We start from the raw sequence: 19223 nt of genomic DNA on the forward strand, positions 1-19223 counted from the left end.
ACTACATTGTTGGAACGATGAACGTAAATTTGCGAAAAGAGAAATACATTTCCGAATTCGAAATTATTAAACGCATCATTCGCGATGTAAAAATAGAATTATTTTTAATTCGCGATTTTACAATTCGCCGGAATTTATCAAACAATTCGTATCTGTATCGATGATGGAAATATTTGATTGAGTGGATGAAATAACAACGAAACAAGAAGGTTGCGAATGGCAGGTGCTCCAAACAGGGCGCAAAAACATCGATCGATTCGATGCAAAATATATTAAATGTACCTCTGAATAATCGAGCTTTTTTGTCAAACTCACTGTTTGTTAAATAGATTTGTGTAACAAGTAAAATTATGAATTTAAATGAGACTAAATAAATATAAACGACGTGACGACCCGCTTATTTCAATCGTTTTCATTCGCTCCGATGTTTATCAAGATAATCATTAATATCGGTATCACTATTAATTATAAATTTCGAACGACAGTAATGCACGCTCGATCGATCGCGTTTGAAAATCCCGTACATTCTTTACTTTCCTTCCGCAAAGCAGGGTGGTCGCGCAAGTTAGGAATAAGATTTCATCGCTGGAGATGAGGGTGGCCGCGTCGAGGTGTAAGGTGTCCTGTTCGCAGCCAACATCTCCACTCACACTGCATACGAATTCTGCAACGCCTTCAGATAGTAAAGCTTCGCATCAAGACACGTACATTTGATAAGTTTCAATTCCCTTTCCTATTTCTGGATGTCAAGCTTTCTGAATCTTCGACTTCTCAAATTATCAAATTTCTTAATATTGGAGTCTTCGAGTTTCGAGGATTCTACGTATTGGAATTTTCAAATTTCCCATATTCTACATACTGAGACTCCTAGGACTCCTGTAGACCCTAAGTCCTGTATCGATAGTTCTCCAAATCTCAAGATCCTCAGATTTCTAGATATCTAAGACCCTAGAGTTCCTAATTCCAACATCCTCAAGTCTCTAAATCCTAAATTAGTAGGTCCCGAATCTGCAAGTGCCGAATCTCTATATCACAAATACCTAACTTTGCAAAGTCCTAGCTCCCCAAATCCTTAGATACCCAAATTTCAACAAGTGCTCAAACCCTTACATTCTAGACTCCTAGGACTCCCTAAGTCCTATATCGATAGTTCTCCAAATCTCAAGGTCCTCAGATTTCTAAGACCCTAGAGTTCCTAATTCCAACGTCCTCAAGTCTCTAGATCCTAAATTAGTAGGTCCTGATTCTCTATATCACAAATACCTAACTTGACAAAGTCCTAGCTCCCCAAATCCTTAGATACCCAAATTTCAACAAGTACCCTTAAATTCCTAAATTTCAACAAATTCCCAAATCACCAAGTGGCAAATAGATATGAAATCCATAGATCAGCAAATCTCAAAGTGCTCGAGTCTACTTCCCTCTCATGTCCCAAACTCATAATCCCACCCCATAAAAATCAGCTACCCCCAAATCCCTAGAAGTCGACTAGACTCTAGTTCAAGTTTGCTGTCGGTTTTTTCGCGCTTACACCGTCGTGGAGCAACAGAACACGGAGCATTCGTTGGACAAAATCGCGCGCGATTTCAACGGGAGTCTGAGAAGGAAGAGACGAGAACGTATGCCGTCCTCGTTCCACCTCCGGCGGTTGGACGAGGGGCGCGTGCTCGCCGGAGTCGGATGCCGGTCCTCGGTGTGTTAGTGCTGCCGCCAGTGGAGGGGGAACGAACGATTCGTGGACGCTATGCGTCGAGTTAGATGCTGAGGAGATCTCAACCGTCAGTTGCGCGGTGGTCGCCGTAGCGAGTGTTATGGTTTCGAGAGTGTCGTGGCCGACGGATATTCTCTCTGGCCCTTTGCGTACGGAAGACTCGTGCAAGTTCGTCGCGGTTCGAACGGTTATGGAAACTCGGTGAAATCGGATCGTAATTTCTGAACAGGGTGCGATTATTCGCGTCGCTCATGCACGCGCTTCAGCAATGGGACATTTTGCGTACGAATTGAAAAACAAGGTTTCGAGGACGGTATCTCGGTGCAAAAGCATGAACAGCGAGGCGGCAAACGTCGTGGATGCGCCGCTGAGTCAGCTACGTAAACAGGCGTCCTTTTGACAAGAGGGGAGAAAGCGAAACGCGCGAACCGAATTCATAAAGCGTCTCGACGTTTGCGCGTAATTATTTCGAGAGATCCGTTCTGTTACGAGGATACTCTCAGTCAAACGAGTCGAGTGGTCCGGGGCTCGAAATGTTTGAAGCGCGGACGATTTGCCGGTCGGGTGAAGTGTGATTCTTTAAGTGTGGACTACTTGAAAAGTACTCCGGTGAAACGCGATAATATTGTGCCTCTCGTGCTCGTTTCAAAGACAGCTTGATATCAACGAGTACCGTGTCCCGGAATCGTTAACGACGATTCGAATCGACGAGATAGCCCGCGATCGAGGATCGACGATCTCGAACGATCGGCAGCGCCACTGGTCCCAGACAGGGCGTACGGGAGCGACGACAGCGCGCGTAAAAAGAGCCGCTTGGAGGCGTGTGATGACCGGGAGGAGCGGAAACAAGGGAAGGCAACGGGTTCGCTAAAGATGCGTGGGTTCACCGGTCCGGAAGGGCTGAGGAGATCGGTGTCGCCGTCGTTGCTTTACTACTACTGTCTTCTGGTCCCGGTGTACCACGTGCTCGCCGTGACCAGCGAGCTACCGCCCGGGCCCGATCTGCCCGAGCATTGTTTGTGGACTCCCTGGCAGGATGGCGTGGTCACCTGCGTTCACCGTTACGCCGGCAACGACTCGCTGCGGACGAACTTCTCGCAGGCGACCAGCGAATACGTGACTACCGTGAACGTGGTCTGCGAGGACCCCGAGTCGCTCGGAAACGGTGTCCTGAACGTGGACGGGTTCGTCCAGTTATGGAGATTGCGATCGCTGAAACTGATCGGATGCAAGCTGGTACATTGGCCGGCGAAAGTTCTCGGCGGCCTGCGAGATCTCCGTAATCTGACGATCAGAAGCTTGAACGGGCGAAAGAGCAATTACAGTTTGGAGGTGGAGAGCGGAGCGTTCGACTCGGTCCCGCAGATCGAGAAGATCGATTTATCGTGGAACAACATCTGGCAGTTACCGGAACACTTGTTTTGCCCTCTGTCGAACCTGCTCACGTTGAACATCTCCTGGAACATGCTGAAGGACATCACCGAGCTCAGCTTCAGGGACACGGAGCCGGAAAAGCATCCGAGACGCCTGCCGGAATCGACCCCGTCACCGTATCCCTGTTCCTTGGACATACAGTCGTTGGATTTGTCGAACAATCAAATTCTTGTGCTGCCCGCCCACGGGTTTTCCTCCTTGAAGAGGTTGCGGGTGTTGAACTTGTCCAGCAACGCGATCTCCATGGTAGCGGACGAGGCGCTACACGGACTGAGATCGCTGGAGACGTTCGATCTGTCCGGAAACAGGATCGTCGCGTTACCGACGGAAATGTTCAAAGACTCGGCGAAATCTTTGAAGGAGTTACGACTGCAGAATAACACCATCAGCGTGCTGTCGCCCGGTCTGATCGCCGACATGAATCAGCTGGTCGAACTGGACCTATCGAGAAACGCGCTGACCAGCTCTTGGTTGAACTCCGCCACGTTCTCTGGCCTGATTCGTCTGGTCCTGCTGAATCTGTCCCATAATCGAATCAGTCGGTTGGACCCGGCCCTCTTCAAAGACCTTTACACCCTGCAGATATTGAATTTGCAATACAACGAGATCGAGACGATACCGGCGGACACGTTCGCGCCGATGAGCAATCTGCACAGGCTAGATCTAACGTATAATCGATTAACCTACCTGGACGCTTACTCCCTGAATGGGCTGTTCGCACTTTCCCTGCTATCGCTCGATTCTAATCAACTCGAAGGTATTCACCCGGATGCCTTTCGGAATTGCTCCAGTATGCAGGAGTTGAATCTGTCCGGTAACAGTCTGGACAGCATACCGGTCGCTCTGAAGGACATGAGGATGCTTCGTACGTTGGATCTGGGCGAGAATCAAATCAGAAGCCTGAACAGGCCGGGATTTCGTGGAATGTCCAGTCTGTACGGATTACGGATGATCGAGAACGAGATCACGAACGTCACCGTCGAGGATTTCGCCGAGTTGCCCGCTCTGCAGATCCTGAATCTGGCTAGGAACAAGATCGAAACGGTGGAAGACGGAGCGTTTTCCGCGAACCCGGCGTTGCAGGCGATTCGTTTCGACTCGAATCTGTTGCAGGACATGTCCGGCATGTTCGCGAGCGCGCCTGGTCTGCTCTGGTTGAACATGTCCGACAACATGATCGTACAGTTCGATTACGGTTACTTGCCGGAGAAATTGCAGTGGATGGATCTGCATAAAAATCTTATTATGGATCTCGGGATCGCGCCGCAGGGCATGAAATTAAGGACGCTCGACGTGTCGTTCAACCGGCTAACGAGGATACACTCGAGATCGATACCGGATTCCATCGAGCTTCTGTTCGTCAACGATAATCTGATACATACCGTCGAGCCTCAGACGTTTTTGAACAAGAAAGATCTGACCAGAGTGGATCTTTACGCGAATCAGATCGTCAAGATGAACCTGTCCGCGCTTCAGTTGACACAGGTGCCCACTTACCGGCGACTGCCCGAGTTTTATATAGGGGGCAATCCGTTCATATGCGACTGCACCACCGAGTGGTTGCAGCGAATCAATTCTCTGACGCTGAGGCAACACCCTCGGGTAATGGATCTGGAGTCGGTTTATTGTCGGCTTCCCTACGATCGACACAAATCTTACATACCGTTGCTCGAGGCTAAACCCTCTCAATTTCTCTGCACGTACAAGGCTCACTGTTTCGCGCTCTGTCATTGTTGCGACTTCGACGCCTGCGACTGCGAGATGACCTGCCCGACCAACTGCACTTGCTATCACGATCAATCCTGGTCGGCGAACGTGGTGGATTGCTCCAACTCCGGCTACAAAACGCTGCCCGGTCGATTACCGATGGACGCCACCGAGGTTTACCTCGATGGAAACAATTTCGGGGAATTGAATTCCCATTCGTTCATCGGCCGGAAGAACCTGCAGATCCTGTACGCGAACGATAGCAACATCATCGCTATACGGAATCACACCTTCAGCGGTCTGAAGCGGCTGTTGGTCCTTCATCTGGAGAACAACAAGATAAGCGTGCTCAACGGCGTGGAACTGATGCCGCTCGAAAACCTGAAGGAGCTCTACCTGCAAAACAATCTACTGACTTATATAGATAACCAAACGTTTCTTCCGCTACGTCAGCTGGAAGTGCTGCGCCTGGAGAACAATCGGCTGGGCACTTTCGCCGTTTGGCAACTCGGCCAGAATCCGTATCTGGTGGACATCGGGCTGTCGAGCAACCCGTGGAGCTGCGAGTGCTCTTACTTGGATCGTGTGCGCGAGTGGATGTCCCGTAATCGAGCAAAGATCAGCGACTGGCGTAGCGTCACCTGTTCCCTCGGCGTGCCCATAACTCTTCCGGCCAACGGATCGGTCATAAATTGCGCGGCATTAACGGGCACGACCTCGGTCATCGAGACCCGACCGCTCGAGGCTTATCTGCCGCTACTGCTGGCCACCGCCGTGCTCATTTTTTCCATGGTGGCGTTGGTGTGCGGCGCCTTCAGGCATCGCCGTACGCTCAGGGCATGGGCAGCCAGCAGATGCGGACTGAGAGCATGCTACAAGACGGCCGCGTTCGAGGACCAGGAGAAACCCTTCGACGCCTACATCTCCTATTCGGCCGTGGACGAGGCGTTCGTATCCACTATCCTGGTACCGGGTCTGGAGACCTCGTACCGTTTGTGTTTGCACTATCGGGACTTGGGCGCTGGCAGCAACGTCGCCGACGCAGTGGCCGAAGCTGCCGATTCCTCGAGGCGCACCATCCTGGTGCTCTCCAAGAACTTTCTGCACGGCGAGTGGGCCAGGTTCGAGTTTAAAGCGGCGCTTAGGGACGCTCTGAAAGGCAAGGGCCGCTCGGTGATCCTGCTGCTGGTAGGCGGTGTGTGTCCACGGGATCTCGACGCCGATCTCAAAAAGAGAATCTCCTCGCACACCGTCCTGGTGTGGGGGGACAAGTTGTTTTGGCAGAAGCTAAGGTTCGCCATGCCAGACGTGTCCCCTGTTCCTGTTTTGGAGAGACCCTTGCCATTGCCGCCGCCGCCCCCGCCCCCGGCGCAGCATCAATGGACGTAGAACTACCATTATTTAGGTAAGAACCATTATTTCGTCTCGTTACGCTTCACCCTATTTCCGATGCTCCTTTCGGCTTTCTTTCCTTCTTCCTTCGAAACGATCACCGATCACCTCGAAGCGAGTCTTAATTCGACTCTGTCCGGCTCAGTATTATAATTGTACGGTTTGCCACAAGATAAACCCTGGTAGTGTACCGAACAAATACGACTGCGCTCGGTTAATGCGGAAAGCGTATTCTTTGCTTCATACATATTTTCAGCACGAACAAACGATTCTTTACTGCGGTCACGCGTATGAGTCAGATTGAAAAACTTAGGAAAACAGACTCGTCTCTCTGAATTCCTGGAGCTTATCTTGTGGTGAGAGTACATTTCCTTCTCCTACATAGATACGTAATCTGTTAGACTTTTAAGAGACGAAAAATCACACGTTAATCATTTAACGCTGGATAGTAAAAGGATTAGACAGTAAAATAGTGATATGCGATTATATTGGAACCATCCGGACTTTCACTGAATGCACATTTATATGCTAAAGTGGTATTCTCGCGTCTGCGATTATCGTCTCAATTTAAGACTACTTATTGTAATAGCCTCTTCGGGGCAAAGTTTCATAATCCGAAGTGTTAAAACGATATCACGTTGATTTCTAACCAGAATTAATTTTACCGTCAGACATTTCCGCCATCCCGGAAAAATAAGACTATCAACCAACGCGAAAAACACGAAGCGAATGTTTGACTTTACGACTCGCATTTCCTCTTAAAGAGAACAATTCGTTTCGATTGCTTAAAAGCCACTTCGTTTGTCGTTCCTCCGTCGAAACGCAATAACAATCGGTGCCCACGACTTCGACGGTACGGCGGACTTTTATTATACCGAAATACCCATCCATTTGCTTGGTCCGCTCCGTTAAACCGTAAGAAAATCATTGATCTCCCGACGAGATTTACAGCCGCGATTAAACGATCGAATCTGTCCGTAAAGTTAGTGCAGCTTCCTCTTCTAGCGGCAACGCTGTAAAATTATATATCATTCCCGAATGACAAACTAACGAGACTATAGCCATACCATTGAACACGGGTCCTGACCCACAGCCCGATTTAACGGCAGCACATTTCGCCTCATTGTGATTGGACCGTGAATGGGGTCATCTTCGGGCCACGCCGGGACATATGGACCGATCAAAAGTGCACGAACACGCGTGAAATTCGTCGGCTATTACAGAAAACTATTGATCGGGGCCCACCCTTCGCACCCACTCACCAAATTAAGTCCTTTAGGACCGGCCCCGTTACCTTTTATCGATCATCGTTGTCGTTCTTAATTCAATGCAGCCCTCTCGATACAACCTATTCACTCGCTGTCTAATGTTAACGTGTCCCCGATATCGCTCCATCCGCCCTCCCTGCACCTAACACCTTTCAACGCCATCCGAGACACGGCAATCTATTCCGTGACATACGGGCAATCTCCTTTGCGCGTATTAAACCGATACGTTCCACGGTACCGCGCGATCACGCCTCCTTTTCTCCGTTCATCGAATGCTTTATCATACAACAGCCTCCGCGCGATTAACGGCTCCACTGAAAATTGAAACTCGAGCAACCTGTTCACCGCTGACCGCTAGCGATGGACTCGACCTGACAAACAGGTTCATACTCCACTCGAAAAGTACACCGATACATTCACCATTTACTTATCATTTTTTGAAACTTAATAACCGTGAAATCTACTGGGACCAGTTGTGTCCGAACCTTTAGTTTAGCACCTTAGATCTCGTACTTTATACAATTGTGGTTCTGATTATTTTGAGTACCGTTGCTTTAGACTTTACATGTAAGTACTCGTTGATGTCGTCAGTCTGTCATGGCGACACAATTATTTTCCCCGGTGTTGACGGGACAAATACCCAACCGGTTATCAGGCTCCCTCGTGAAAAGTGTGACCGATCGAGTTTATAACGATTCACGGAAGAGGGTGCAGCGATATAAAGCGAGAACCGCCCCCTCGTACGAAATACGAAATTGCAACAAGCCGCACTTTGTCGCGACCGGTACGAGGAAATTAGGAAAGTCAATTGTGTTCGATCGATCCCGTGCTCAGAATACTACGGGAACACAATGCTTTCGCACCCCCTGCTACGAACTGTGTCCCTTTTATTCGTGTCAGGTGGTCGTTCGCGTTCACGAGAACTCGACTGGTCGCGTTAACTTTTCGTGACACGCTTCAGTTTCAGCTGTTCTCCTCCTGGTCAGCTTGTCACAATGGGGGGAGAGAGATTTGCCGGATCGAAGGGACCAAATGGACCCTTTTTATCTGACGAGCCAGCGAATTCACGCCTAGTTTCCATTAACAGCTGATCCGTCGACAAGTCGCTGCGATACCGCACCAGCTTTTCACCCTGAAATTACTCTCGATTCGCTTCTTACGGGATTACGTCGAAAAATATACAATCGCTGCTCCCTAATTCTCCCTTATCACACACCGCCATTGCCATTCCCGTTTTAGAACAAACGTAGCTCTATTTGTGGGAGGAACATTGTAACATTTTATGGAACTACAAAATTGGGATCAATAAAATTTGTACGGTCTGAAGGTTAATGATTGAGCAACCGAAGTTGAGACATTTTAGATTTATTATGTTTCGAAATGAACAAATTTTTCATGAGTAATGTGTGTTCAATATTCTACATATCTAATGTCCTCAAGATTCAAAGTTCCCTTCTGAAGTTTCAAAGTCTCAAACTGCTAATGTACCAAAGTACCAATATTTCTATCGTCCAGATATCTCAAACTTCCAAATTTCTAATGTCCCGATTACAACCCCAGTCGATTATCCGAAAGATAAAATCCCTTAAATAAATTTAATAATCGTAGTAAAAAACTGTTCCCGTAACGATCCGTATTTTCGTGTCTCAAATATTTGGCGGACGATCTAAGTGTAAACAGAGCGAAAGAAAGAAAGAGAAAAAAGAAAAATGAGGTCGGGAGGATTCTTGAGCCCCGCGTGTTTCCTTCAGCCCGGTATAGAGAGGATCTTTGTAAGATCAAGCCGAAAGGCAGACGGTAAAGAAGAAGCTAGGGTTTCGTCAGGCTTGCACGGGGAAAAAAGGATCGTGGTCTTTTTATCGTGATTTATTACGCGGCATACGCGCAGCGTATGGGGGTTTTGTTGTCAAGCTTCGATTTCGGCTATGATGTACGAGTTGCTGGAATAAAATGAGTTTCCATCGATTCGCTCGGTGAGCCACTTCATGAAGTTTGTGTTCATAATTTACTCCATATGCAAAATAGTCTTGGCAAGTTTTAGTGTTACATGTGAGATCTTTTAAGTACCTAGGTTAATAGGTGTTTAACTTCAATGTCCGCAATGTTCTTTTGTTGCAGTTTTAATTTTAACTTCCCGTGTCGTTTATTCAGTTAAGACTAATTATTCAGGGCTATGACATTAAAACGTACAAAGAATGTGCACTCAATTTGAAGTTAAAAATAAATAAACGACGGAATATAAATTAGTACATTATTTTTTATATTACTGGAAATCAATTCTGATTTTAAGATTAACAAAATGTGTCTCATATAATAAGAAGTTTGTCATTTGACCAGTTTGGTAGTTTGGTATAAAAATAAAGTTAAAAAATAAATAAATAAACGACGGAATATAAATTAGTACATTATTTTTTATATTACTGGAAATCAATTCTGATTTTAAGATTAACAAAATGTGTCTCATATAATAAGTTTGTGCAGTCATTTGACCAGTTTGGTAGTTTAGTATAAAAATGAAGTTAAAAATAAATAAACGACGGAATATAAATTAGTATATTATTTTTTATATTACTGAAAATCAATTCTGATTTTAAGATTAACAAAATGTGTCTCATATAATAAGAAGTTTGTCATTTGACCAGTTTGGTAGTTTGGTATAAAAATGAAGTTAAAAGATAAATAAACAAACGAAACATAAATTAGTACATTATTTTTTATCTCACTGAAAGTCTGATTTCAAAGAATGTTAACAAAGTGTGTCCCTTAAAATAAGAAACTTGTGCAATCATTTAAGTTTGGTAGTTTTAAGGTCGATGGTTTGGTACATGCAGCATGTTCAGATAACAGCAATTAAGAGTCGCAGAAGTTATCGAATTTTTCAAAAGAATTAAAAATAATTGGAGTATTAAAGTCTGAAAGTTAAGCATATACCTTACCATTTATGTATTTTCCAGCGAAGACCTGCAAGGGGAAAACGAACAGGCGTAAAGTGTGCTCGTGGACAAAAATTACCTGTGAAAAATGCTTTTCTCGAATACGTGCCCCGACTGTTAATTGCGAAACTTTCGTCCCGGAAAAAGGAACCGCCTGACCGAAAGAGAGAGAGCGAATCGAATCGCGGGAAAAAAGGAAAAGAAAATGGGGGTCCGTGCCCATTGGAACAGGTTGAATCCATGATCGCGTGTACCTGTTCGTGCCCCTTTTACGTTTGTACCTGACAACGGCTGGACTGAATCTGGAAGACAAATGGGATTACCAACGACCTTGCGTTTTCCTGGCCCGAAGGCACGTTACAGATTAAAAGAGGATTTGTTGTGCCACCTGACTGATTCCTTCGGGCTTCTTTCCTCGTTGGTGGGTGGTCGTTCCGCTGTAACTTTCAGATTTTTCGAAATGAGAAAGCGTAATCCTTTTTCGTTGCTGTCACATCGTGAGAACGGGAACGCTGGAATAACTTGCAGGCGTTCTAGGCTTCCCTAGGGAAAATGATGTTGGGATTCGGGAAATTGCCTTGGGAACTCGGTGGATTTTAGTTTAGAATTTTTGGGCTTTCACGGTTCTCGATTTCTCAGTTTTTGAATATTCAAATTTTTTAGTTTTTAAATTTCGGATTTCCGAATTTCCAAATTTCCAATTCTCCCAATTTCCAAATTTCCAAATCTCCGAATTTCCAAATCTCCCAATTTGTAACCCCCCAAATTTCCAACCCCTCAAATTTCTAACCCATCGAATTTCCAACCCCCCGAATTTCCAAATTCCTGAATTTCCAACCTCTCAAATTTCTAACCCACCAAATTTCCAACCACTCAAATTTCTAACCCACCAAATTTCTAACCCCCCAAATTTCCAACGCCCCAAATTTCTAACCCCCCAAATTTCCAAATCTCCCAATTTCTAACCCACCAAATTTCCAACCACTCAAATTTCTAACCCACCAAATTTCTAACCCCCCAAATTTCCAACGCCCCAAATTTCTAACCCCCCAAATTTCCAAATCTCCCAATTTCTAACCCCCAAAATTTCCAACCCCCCAAATTTCTAACCCATCGAATTTCCAACCCCCCAAATTTCCAAATTCCTGAATTTCCAACCCCTCAAATTTCTAACCCACCAAATTTCCAACCACTCAAATTTCTAACCCCCCAAATTTCCAACGCCCCAAATTTCTAACCCCCCAAATTACCAACTCCGCAATTTCCAACCCCTCAAATTTCTAACCCCCCAAATTTCCAACTAGCCAAATTTCCAAACTTGAGTGTTACAGCGAAAGCTAGAGCCCTTCCCACATCGCCATTTTCTCTAAGAAAGCCTACCATGCTACTTATCCCCATAAATTCTCAAAGTGTTCAATCAGCTCTAAACAACGCTTTTCTTTCAAAGCCAAAATATATTTCAAAACGAAAATCTTTATTTTGCATAATTCAAGAAAATCGTCGTTTTTTGTTTGTTTTAGATGAAACCTGTAAAAATGTCAATTGGTACCATGGAACATGTCAGAAACAGGTGTCTCGTAAAACTATTCGCAATGTAAATACTTCTTGTTACTTTTAAATGTAAATTTTTGTAAAAATTGTATAATATATTTACTTTTTAATAGATCAAAATAGTAGTAAAAAATTGTTTTACCTTTCTCTTAAAAGATTCATGAAATTTGACCTCTTTTTAACCTTTCTGGATATATATATACGCTCCCCTAATCCTCACATAAATTTCAATAAATCTATTAAGTCGTGACGCGCTTTTGCATAGTAAAAAGGGGATTTCCATCGAATATCCGTCGATATTAACTGAAGCTGATCGCAAGCATACACATTCAATCATAAAAATATATCAGCTCAGTTCGAAGTTCACCATCTTGTTTAATAGTTAAAAATATATTATAATTTACATTCGTAATATATTACCATCTTTTTTATATTAATTCAAAATAATTTGTATCTTTATCCAAAAGCAAGGTGACCAATTTTAACCTATAAAAATAACCTACAACCCATAAAAAGTTAGAATGTAGGCACTCAATTTTAAGGCATTTAAAGCACTTACTGCAGAGTTACATTTAAGGTTACAATCACTTTAAAGTTTAGACCTTGAAACTTCCCCTCATCACGAATTCCATTAAAAGTAATAAATTAGACAAAAAGAACGGTCAATTGTTTCCTACTACAGCCAGTGACAGACTAGTAAAAAATACGTGACGTATCTGTACACATTGTTAGAGGACATTTCGTCATGGTTTCCTGTATCCGCGAAGTTGATCAGAAAACAGGAAACACGGTTGATCCGACGTGTCCGTGTATCGACAGCCGTACTATTACATATCCTGAGATTGCATTGCCGAACGTAGCCACCGAGACGCGTTTCCGAATCGGTCATTCCTGTGTACTCATTGTCAGCCGGTGTTTTACGAGGCCACCAGGTTACCCCGTTGGTCCCACGTTGCTTCCGCGCGCGCGTTTCAAAGCTTCTATCCTCTCTCCGCCATTGTCCGCTCCTTTGGATTCACTCCCTTCAAAGGCCTTCTTTCCATGGACATAAATGTAACCCGAACTATACTGGGTGTCTCAATTTGTACTGTCTTTAGGAAACTTTTTAGTAAAGATTTTGTGGTTCAATGTTTAATCATAGTATCAGTTCAATCATATTGTCTGTCTAATTATATTATCAGTTCAATTATACTATCAGTTCAATCATATTGTATGTTTAATTATATTATCAGTTCAATTATACTATCAGTTCAATCATATTGTCTGTTTAATTATATTATCGGTTCAATTATACTATCAGTTCAATCATATTATCTGTTTAATTATATTATCAGTTCAATCATATTGTCTGTTTAATTATATTATCAGTTCAATTATACTATCAGTTCAATCATATTGTCTGTTCAATTATACTATCAATTCAATTATACTATCAGTTCAATCATATTGTCTGTTTAATTATATTATCAGTTCAATTATACTATCAGTTCAATCATATTATCTGTTTAATTATATTATCAGTTCCATTATACTATCAGTTCAATCATATTGTCTGTTTAATTATATTATCGGTTCAATTATACTATCAGTTCAATCATATTGTCTGTTTAATTATATTATCAGTTCAATTATACTATCAGTTCAATCATATTGTCTGTTCAATTATACTATCAATTCAATTATACTATCAGTTCAACCATATTGTCTGTTTAATTATATTATCAGTTCAATTATACTATCAGTTCAATCATATTATCTGTTTAATTATATTATCAGTTCAATTATACTATCAGTTCAATCATATTTTCTGTTTAATTATATTATCAGTTCAATTATACTATCAGTTCAATCATATTGTCTGTTTAATTATATTATCAGTTCAATTATACTATCAGTTCAATCATATTGTCTGTTCAATTATATTATCAGTTCAATTATATTATCAGTTCATTCATATTGTCTGTTTAATTATATTATCAGTTCTATTATACTATCAGTCCAATCATATTATCTCATTACAGTCAGTCATTCAATCTCATTCAATAAGTAAACTAAAATTATATAGTACATATGGAGCTACAAAACAATCTCCTAGTAATTCGTGAAACGATGAATAAAACATTAATAAAATAGTAAGTGAAGATGATAAAATATCCAGTAAAGCCTTAGAGGTTGATCAGAATAGAAGTTGACTTTGATTTAGAATAAATATATTTAGAAAATTCTGCCTTAACCATTTAAAGAATCTAACCTAACCTAACGCATCTCTCCTGCATCTAATTGCATATTTGTAGAAAATGTCAGGTAAGGGATCAGTTTAGACAGACACCCAGTATACCGCGAACGAAACGGCTCGAATAAGCCGTCGCTGTTCCTCGACTCTTTAAAACCTTTTAGACGTGTCTCTGTCTCTGTCCCCGCTTCGTTCTACGGCTTTCACGTTTCCCGGTTTTTCCCGTCTGTCTCTGTTTCCGCTCCGTTTTCCCTCTCCTTCGCTCCGGGATCTCTTCGCTCGGGCGTGAACCTCTCCGAGTCGCTCTTGACGTTTCAACCGAGCGGCAGATTGCAAAAGTAAAAGGTGCACAGATATCCGCTGGCTGGCTTTCCGACATCTTGCGGCACCCTCCAGCATCAGCACCACCTTTTGCTTCGTAATTCTGGGAAATGAATCGCGTTGCTCGATTGAATGGACGAATAACGAGAGACGATCCGCGTTTCCGACTGCTGGGACGCGGATGATGGCCTCTTGACGGATATCTGCGTCGCGGAGGAAACTGGAGTCTGGGCCGAAATTGCGAAATAAATGGCTGCGAGCTGAAATTATCTTAACGAGAGCTCGATTTTCTTAACTCTTCTAATCGCTATTTTTAAATCCACCCTCCTGCATTTTTATTCTGCCGAATTAGTAAATGTTATGATAAGGTTACGATTTTCCATGAAAATTTAACGGAAGAAAAAGCGCGTATCTCGAAGGGCTAATCTTTCCTCGTTATCCATTTTGGCGAACGTGCGCGGCAAAAGTGGTCGGTGAAACAATTTCTCTAGCGGGATAACAACGGATGTCTCTCTGTAGAGCACTCCGTTTTACGACAGTAGCGTTCTTAGAAATTCTACTAGTCTTATCGAGCACATTGCCAGAGCCCAGGATAGCACCTGCATCCGCAATATTTGAGAAGCAAGAATTTTTATGGCGCTTTCAGACGGTCGCTGCGCTTCTGCGGTGGATCCTCTTTTTTCTTCGAGTTCCATACAGGAACAGCCGGCCTTCTCTTAACGTAGTCGTTAACAGACTTATCTCGCGGCGTGTTTGGTCAATTTGAAAAAGCGTCTCTTTCGCTTTAACGCTCCACGATTTCGTGCCGCCATCGCTAGACTAACTTCATCGGCGTCACAGAGGGGCTTCTTGCGTCTCACTTAAGAGCACAGCTTCCACTTTTAATACGTGCTTTTTATCTTATCGAACTTCTTTCCTTCTTGTCGCTTTTTTATTACGGCCAACTTCCATTTCGTAGATACGCGGGATCAGAAGAGCATTCTAATAACTTTATTTAAGGTCCCTTTGATACTTTACTTTACAATTTAACGGGGGAAGTTTACAACTCTTACATTTTTCAATCTTAGTACTCAATTTTTTAATTCAATCTTCTGTCCACAATTATTTAGAGGTTTTCTAGTATACAAATTGTCAAATTGTTAAATTTTCAAGTGTCATTTTTTAATTGTGAAATCTTTAAGTACCTGAGGTTTCAAGCATTTAAATCTTCAAATATATCGATTGTTAAATTGTCAAATTGTTAAATCTTCATGTGCTTGTATTTTCTAATTGTCAAATCTTCAAGTACATAAGAATTCAAACACTGAAATCTTTAAATACATAAATTATGAAATTGTCACATCATTAAATGTTCAAATTGTCAAATGGTCAAATTGTCAAATCTTTAAGTGCTCAAATTTTCAAATAATCAAATCAAATTCTTAAAGAGTATAGCATTGAAATCTTCAAATACATAAATTGTGAAATTGTCACATCATTAAATGTTCAAATTGTCAAATGGTCAAATTGTCAAATCTTTAAGTGCTCAAATTTTGAAGTAGTCAAATCAAATTCTTAAAGAGTATAGCATTGAAATCTTTAAATACATAAATTGTGAAATTGTCACATTATTAAATATACAAATTGTCAAATGGTCAAATTGTCAAATCTTTAAGTGCTCAAATTTTGAAGTAGTCAAATCAAATTCTTAAAGAGTATAGCATTGAAATCTTCAAATACATAAATTGTGAAATTGTCACATCATTAAATGTTCAAATTGTCAAATGGTCAAATTGTCAAATCTTTAAGTGCTCAAATTTTGAAGTAGTCAAATCAAATTCTTAAAGAGTATAGCATTGAAATCTTTAAATACATAAATTGTGAAATTGTCACATTATTAAATATACAAATTGTCAAATGGTCAAATTGTCAAATCTTTAAGTGCTCAAATTTTGAAGTAGTCAAATCAAATTCTTAAAGAGTATAGCATTGAAATCTTCAAATACATAAATTGTGAAATTGTCACATCATTAAATGTTCAAATTGTCAAATGGTCAAATTGTCAAATCTTTAAGTGCTCAAATTTTGAAGTAGTCAAATCAAATTCTTAAAGAGTATAGCATTGAAATCTTTAAATACATAAATTGTGAAATTGTCACATTATTAAATATACAAATTGTCAAATGGTCAAATTGTCAAATCTTTAAGTGCTCAAATTTTCAAATAGTCAAATCATATTCTTAAAGAGTATAGCATTGAAATCTTCAAATATATAAATTGTGAAATTGTTACATTATTAAATGTTCAAATTGTCAAATTGTTAAATTATTAAATCTTTAAGTACTCAGATTTTGAAATAGTCAAATCAAATTCTTAAAGAGTATAGCATTGAAATCTTTAAATACATAAATTGTGAAATTGTCACATTATTAAATATACAAATTGTCAAATGGTCAAATTGTCAAATCTTTAAGTGCTCAAATTTTCAAGTAGTCAAATCAAATTCTTAAAGAGTATAGCATTGAAATCTTCAAATACATAAATTGTGAAATTGTCGCATCATTAAATGTTCGAATCGTCAAATTGTTAAATTATTAAATCTTTAAGAGTCTTCTTTACATTAAATCTTCTTAAAGAGTCCAGCACTCAAATGTTCACATGCTAAAATCTATAAACCAAAATTGTTAAATCGTCGAACGTTTAAAATTCCTCTAAAGAAGTTCTCGTAAAGAGCCTCCTAAATTTTCAGATAAATTGTGAGATTTGTAAATGGCAAAATTGAATAGAACATAGAAGTAAAGTGGTGTTCAAGGAACAAATTATGTCAATACATTTCCGATCTACTCGAGTTTTTTAACGTCCAACGAAAAGAGGTTAACGCGGTCGAACGGCGTGCTCTTCTAAAAAATTACCCTCGATTACGTCCTCCTTTTTTCTTTTCCACTTTATCGCGGCAACGTTTTGCTCCGTCGGAATTCAAAGGTATTTACCTTGAAAGCGTGTCGTTAGCTTCCTCTCGGAGTGGCTGTTGCTTCTTGGCAAAAAGTCGTTGCTCCGAGTCTCGTATCCGAAAACAATTGAAGCATCGAGTTTCTTAGTAAGTTAGAGTGCCGTCTATTTAATACAACGACGTCTTTGTATGCTGGAACATCGAAAACACCGAGTATCTTATCTAACGAGCTATAAAGTTTGTTTCACCGACTCGAACTGTTTCTAGTTCCCTTTCAAAGGCAGTAAACCCTTTTTTCATTTCTTCGGTCTGAATTAATGTATATTAGCATGATTTAACACTTGACCCTTAGATTAGATCTTCAGTGACCCAGAAAATTTATATTAATGTCTACACTTTTAATCGAGACGTGATAATCATTTTTGAAGAGTAACTTTTACCCGTATAAAAAGTAAATGCTGCAATAACAGTATTACGCCGGTAATTCGAGCGCAACGCGAATAAAATATCGCGGACTTTGACAAGGGTCGGCTCTCGATCGCGTGGAAAATCGTCGGGCGATAATTATAAAAACGAAACGAAATTACTCGTTTCTATTAACGGAATTACGCAGCGACGGATCGTCCACGTGTTCCGAACGTCGCGGAAAATTCACCCCTCGAGCGCGTTTCATCCCCGTGATTTTCGCGGATGCCCGTTGCACGCGACCGTCCGGCCAGTCCATTAATCAGGCACAAAGGAAAAATCAGCGAACGAAGCCCGGCGAAAAAAAGACCTAGAAAGTAATTAACACCGTGGGGAGGGAGAAAATCGCGAAATCATCGAGCGGCAACGAAAGGTGGAAGGGTGTGACGGGCTCGAAAAGCCCGGAACGTGGCCGAACAAAAGATACCACCGTCGTCGGTCACGGAAATTTCGTTTACCCCCATTGAACAGGGCGGGCATTCATAATTGTATCTGGCGCGTTCGGTTACGACATAACGGCGTAACAAATTCGACGCTGGTACCGGGGGTAATTGCCTTCGTTTCTCCCCCTTTACGTTCCCGTTGGCTTTTGTATCGACAACGACGGAAAATATCCCGGGGAACGGATAATCTCTGCCCGCTACGACCGCTCATGGACACAGTTTCCCGACTGGCATCGTTAAATCGGCCATATGCTTAAGTCTGGTCACGTTCGCGCTTCGACCTGATAAATTGATTGCGTTGCGGGTTCGCCACGCTGTCGCAGCTGTTGGAGACACGCGTATCTGACCCAATTTCCGAGGGGTGTCGCGGGCTCGTTTCGCGAATCAGATTTTACCCTCGACACGAGAAGGCTCGTTTATATCTATGCACGTCAACCCGACATCGTGTTTTCAATATTATTCGCTTTGACAAATACCTAACGTACGTTGTATTCATTTTTACATTTTATTAGCCGCTTTAATAAAATGACCAGTAAAGTTAACAATGGTTCGTAGCCCTTCCATCTCTTTCACACGTCAATACGCAGAAGTGAACGCGTTGATTTTGTACGGAATTCAAATATTTTAATGATTCGATAATAAACGCGATTTACACGTTGACCGCTGCTGTGAAAACGGACGTTTGTGGTCAGACACGTTACACAAATAACGTATTACAACAAGAGCTCTAATAACATGTTATAATAATTAATTGCGTTGTAATGTGTAATTATGTAATACTGCAATAATTGATCTTTTGCAGTCGAAAGCTGACGTACATTCGATTTTGTATGCTT

General features: G+C 41.9%; 1 protein-coding gene across 3 annotated transcripts in view; it reads left to right on the forward strand.

Annotated features, from left to right (window-relative positions):
• The first annotated feature begins 1760 nt into the window (after positions 1-1760).
• Positions 1761-19223, forward strand: part of Toll-6 (Toll-like receptor 6) — a 54868-nt gene continuing 37405 nt past the window's right edge. Inside the window, exons 1-3 of one of the 3 annotated variants that reach the window (XR_013040310.1) lie at positions 1761-6257; positions 10467-10866; positions 11966-12116. Coding sequence is in view for 1 of the 3 variants with exons in the window: in XM_076538949.1 (XP_076395064.1) it covers positions 2585-6241 (3657 nt within the window). In the remaining 2 variants the exon portion in view is untranslated. Of the gene's footprint in view, positions 6258-10466; positions 10867-11965; positions 12117-19223 lie in introns of those variants that run through there. The other 2 variants (XM_076538949.1, XR_001097038.2) reach the window with 2 other exon arrangements.

Source organism: Megachile rotundata, chromosome 2 (genome assembly GCF_050947335.1).
Source record: "Megachile rotundata isolate GNS110a chromosome 2, iyMegRotu1, whole genome shotgun sequence".
Taxonomy (NCBI): domain Eukaryota; kingdom Metazoa; phylum Arthropoda; class Insecta; order Hymenoptera; family Megachilidae; genus Megachile; species Megachile rotundata.